Source organism: Lathyrus oleraceus, chromosome 5 (assembly GCF_024323335.1).
Source record: "Lathyrus oleraceus cultivar Zhongwan6 chromosome 5, CAAS_Psat_ZW6_1.0, whole genome shotgun sequence".
NCBI lineage: Eukaryota > Viridiplantae > Streptophyta > Magnoliopsida > Fabales > Fabaceae > Lathyrus > Lathyrus oleraceus.
This window is the reverse complement of record NC_066583.1, coordinates 63,523,667-63,528,577: the sequence shown is the minus strand read 5'-3', so window position 1 is coordinate 63,528,577 and position 4,911 is coordinate 63,523,667. Positions and strand designations below refer to the sequence as shown.

Below are 4,911 nucleotides of genomic sequence, written 5' to 3'. Positions count from 1 at the left end.
AATAGACCTCATTTAATATTTTATATTATTATACATTTTTCAATTATTTAAATAACACAAACATTTTTTAAATATTCATACAACCCTTAAAAATTCCATTAAACTCACTATATCTCAGAAGTTAACTATATTTTTTTTATCTAATTAAAGTGAAAAATATGGCTCTTAACAATATTTACAAGTTAAAGCACTCTCTTTTAGTACTAGTACCAATTATCCATGAAACCTGACAAAATAGTCTAAAAGCACGGTATAAGAAACGGTGGAAATCACAGATAATGGTGCTCTTAGGAAGTCAAAGCTTGGTCATTCACATTTTGATACTAATTATTACTAACAAACTAAATTACCTAGATCCCTAATGTAGGAGGTGAAATCCTAGTTCAAAAACACTAGTAATTGCTGTTGTCATATGATACACATGTTAAAACATTTTTGTCCAAAACTGAATATTAGCCATCATAGCATTCGCCAAGGCATGATGAAGGGCTTGTAAGGATGGTGCTAAGCTCTCAGAACTGAATTTATAGAGTTCAGAGTCTTTGAATGTTTGAGTTAGTCCGTGTTAAATGAGATGCCTCCTCATAACTGTCAGGTTCATCTTCTTCGTCAGAAGAAAGAAGGGATGAACCCATCCATGCTTTAAACCCTTCCGAAACACGCCTTTCCACCTCTGGTGTAACTTCTAAGGGATTCGCTTCCAACATTTCAAGCCCAAGATTTCGACCACTAAAGTTCCCCTCATCTAGAATCACAGCTGCCTTTCTCCTTAGGAAGAAGGCGGTGCCACCGTATAGAACAGCTAGCCCCCACGATGCAACTTCATAGCACCAAAACAAAGGTGTGGAGCAGTTGCTCATGAAAGTCAAGAGACTTGAACCAAGAAACAAGGCAAGAAGACCAAAGATGATGGCGAAGATAAGATTCAAGATGGATAGACAGCGAACGCCACCTGTAGGTAATACAAATGTAAAACTTCAAATTGATTGAGCTCATAAGACTCTCCGGCATCAGATGAAAAGTGATGCTATAATTGAAAGTGCACAGAAAGACAGAAGTGGATATATCAGACAGCAGAGGAATCATACCCCGTCTTGAGGCACAATAATTATTGTCAACCACCTTCAAGCATCCATGCCTTGTGGGAGCAGAATAAGCTACAGTGATACCTACAAAATAGTTATAATATAAAACTAAAACATCAAGAAAAGCCAAAAAGATATACTCCATAAGTATGGCAGAAAGATTTTTGGATGATGCTGACAATCATTTTCACACCAAGAGAAAAGGAATTAAATTATACTCCTAGTTAAACAGAATAACATACCAGGAACATGAAAATAGGTGCTTATACAGCACTATATTTATAAACAATCAAATAATCCTACACTACCAAAGAAGACAGGTTTTATTACTACTGTAAAAAACAACTTCAGGATCAAGAGGAGAGATGTAACGTATAGAGAATAGAAAAACACTCTTTTAAGAAATGTTTGGCTTACAATTTGCACCTTAATTTGCAGCATGTTTGATAAAACAAATTAGTAAAATAAAAAATAAAAAAAGCTTTCCTTTTACATAAAACCATGATTTGCAAACAAACATCCAAATAAACTCTTATTTGTCGGCACCACAAATCAGTGAAAATGTTTGAGATCATCAATTCAAGAAGACACTTAGAAAAAGGATTAGTTCCGGCAAAAAATCAAGGTGTAGATTAAATATAGTCCAGAACATAGCTATGTGTGTGGCAATCTTAGAATCGCGTTATTTAACAAATCTGTGAAAGGAAATTATGTGGTTGGATCTGTCCTATTATTGAAATTCCAACAAGGTCAGGGGATTATACTGAAAGTACAAATTAGAAGCAGAAACATTCTATCATAATAGAGATGGCATTTGTGCAAAATCTTGAATTGGCAAACTTATGTAGACATTTGTGCAAAATCTTGAATTGACAAACTTATGCAGGCATTTGTGCAAAATCTTGAATTGGCAAACTTATGCAGCTGTATTAGTCGTTTCTCTTAATAATGATTTGAATTGGATGAAGCAAACTGTATGGTTGTGCAAAGCTGTAAATCCGAGATTTGAGAATGTGGCATTACCCTCCTGGAATGAGTTGACACTTTCCCTACTCGACTCTCATCTTAGAAAGGAAATTAGAAAAATCTAGAAATAACTCCACAAAAGCACCAACTGGTTGACTTCTCTAATACTGCTCTAGAAAGCGAGTTAAAAATTTAATTTCTTCATCACCCCAAAAGCTAGTTAAGATTTGACAGCAATTATGAATAGTAATTCTACCATGATTGTATCTACAGGTCAAATCTCCCTAATTTCTAGCAGCACATTCCTGACTTTCTTTAATGCCAAAAGATACTGTGAATGTTTGGTTTCACGTTTGAAACATCCAGAATTGGTTATGGATGTGTAGTTTTGATTCTAACATGTTTGGTTCCTCTCGAGTAGAATTGATTATGCTTTCTAGAATTGATTTTACTTGAAGCTAGGATTTGTAGTTTTTTAGTCTAAACATGCTTTTTACACTGAAATTCACTGTTCAAATCACTTTTACAAAAAACTTATCCAAACATAAAATCACTTTCCTTCAAATCATTTTCAGCTTAAATCAATTTTACAAAACCAATTCACTTAAAATCAACTTTCTTCACCGCAGAACCAAACATATGCACTGTCTCTATGGAGTTGCTGCTACCCGTATGATATCATCTCAATTATTATATCACATTGCAATTTTAAATGTATATGACATAGAAACTGGAAACAAGATACGATACAGTTGAAGAGTAGTAAATTATTACACATAGAATCTATGAGACTAAACAAGAACAAAATTCACATTCTTTCTATTAACAAGAATAATCAGATAAAAGAAAACCTCATCAAAACCAACAATCAAATTAAACTTCTTACCAGCAACGAGATACACACCGGAGATCACGAAAACAACGAACGACGGAATGAACACAACCATCCAATAGTAATCAGCAATTTCTTGATCCGTAAGATAAAAAGCACCAGGATACAGATCCGAATCAGAATCACCTTTCATTTCAATTTGAATCGGTTGAACCCTTCGATCAACACAGAGCGGTCTTTTCCCATCTTCACCGGGAAACACTATCTTCAAACTGATAACCGTAGACACAACGACTGCAAGCCAGATTACGGCCATGAAAGAAACCGTCACCGGTCTCTGAAGCTTGCCCCATGCTTTTTCTTCTTCCCGGAGACTCTCGTACTCGCGCTTCGGCATAAACGCTTGCCGAAGCGCGTCGCTGATGATCGACATCGACGGAAACAGCAATCAGCAAGGTGGTTCGAAATTTCTGCAATCTAGGGTCTCGAATTTCTTCGGAATTGGTTTTCCAAAACCCTAATTAATAATAATTTGATGCTCTGATTAGCTTAATCACCACTATAGAGTGAGAGTGATTCAAGATTGAAATTGTTGAATTGAGATTTAAAATATTATAAACGGTGGAAGTAAAATGAATGAAATGAGTAGTAGTAAATTCTTAACTTTCTTGAACTACTTTTTTCAGGTTTATTTCTTTATAAAGAGAAGAACAGTGCATATCAATTAATTTCAATTAAAAATTTAAAGTATTTATAAAAAAGTAACTATTATGATTAAATGATACTATGAAATATATTTATCGTATTAGTTCATATTAATTAAATTTATTTTGTTACACCCTTCATTAAAAATATCATTTAGATTTATTTCATTTATATACTGTTTATTTATGAAAATGATAAACTCAAATGATAAATTGTTATGATTTACTTTAAAGATAAACTCCACTAATATATTTCACTAATTATAAAGTGATGTCAAATTACGTAAGTGCACATTTTGATCATTTTAATATTTCATTTTAAAAAAATATACCGGAAATCGCACTATTTTAAATTTGAATTATATTCTATTCTTTTAATAAGTCAAATCATATAAAAGAAAAAGATGGTACACAATGATAAGAGAGAGGGAATTTTTGACCCAAATAACATGACTTTTTTTAAAAATTTTAAAATTAACTTATTGTTTAGATTATTTTTCAAAGAGGTGATGTCAGATGAGTTGACGTCTACTCTTTATTTAGAGAGGTGAGACCAATTGGATTGGTTAGTGCACCTAGTGCTGTTAATTTAACCGGCGTCTGTGTGTTAGGTTATAAAGGAGACATCAATTGGTTTGACACCTATGTGTGTTTCGTAATGTTTTTTTTAAATAATGTATATTTTAATATAAGTCGAAGTCAGACCAATTGATATTAATATTAATATGCGTTTACATATGTTAACCAAAAAGGCTAATGTCGTTGACCGAGATGACCTAATCGACCTCTGGTCCCACATCCCCTAGCTACTCGAGCGCGTGACCCGAACCCGTGTTGATGATTCATCCCGGGTGTTTGAGTATTTGAGGGTCCGGGAACATCACCACCACCTGCAGGAGAATGCTAAGATATTCAGACTGCCTAAGATATTCAGACAAATCCGCGTAGTCCTGTGTATGCAATGAAGTGATACCTCCATAGTTGAGTTCGTGACCCATGCCAGAGTAGTTGGGTTGTGTTTGAGTTATTGGAAGGCGACCAGGACGATTAAAGGGCGATATTCGTCGAGGAAAGGTTGAAATAATTGTTGTGGTGTTTGGTAGCCGTATGGTTGTTGCATGTTTTGGTTTTGTGATGTTTGGGCTTCTTAGCTATAGGAGGAGGAGGGACGGTTGGTGTTAAATGATTGCTGAGTGTTTTGGCTAAGGCAATTATGGTAGGGCGATGTGTTGGGTGCATAGTGATGTTGGATGTCTTGATGTTGATCTATTTGTTGGTGGTGATACAGGGTATGCTCTTGGTATTGTGGTTGGGTTTGGCATGT

At 34.7% G+C, this 4,911-nt stretch overlaps 1 protein-coding gene across 1 annotated transcript; it reads right to left on the bottom strand.

Annotated features, from left to right (window-relative positions):
* Window positions 1-253: 253 nt before the first annotated feature.
* Window positions 254-3,560, bottom strand: LOC127084847 (uncharacterized). Its single transcript, XM_051025368.1, has 3 exons — window positions 2,938-3,560; window positions 1,089-1,169; window positions 254-952 (listed from the first exon to the last, which is right to left on the bottom strand). The coding sequence occupies exons 1-3, from the start codon at window positions 3,314-3,316 to the stop codon at window positions 534-536; spliced, it is 879 nt and encodes a 292-aa protein (XP_050881325.1). The 5' UTR covers window positions 3,317-3,560; the 3' UTR covers window positions 254-533.
* Between the last annotated feature and the right edge of the window lie 1,351 nt (window positions 3,561-4,911).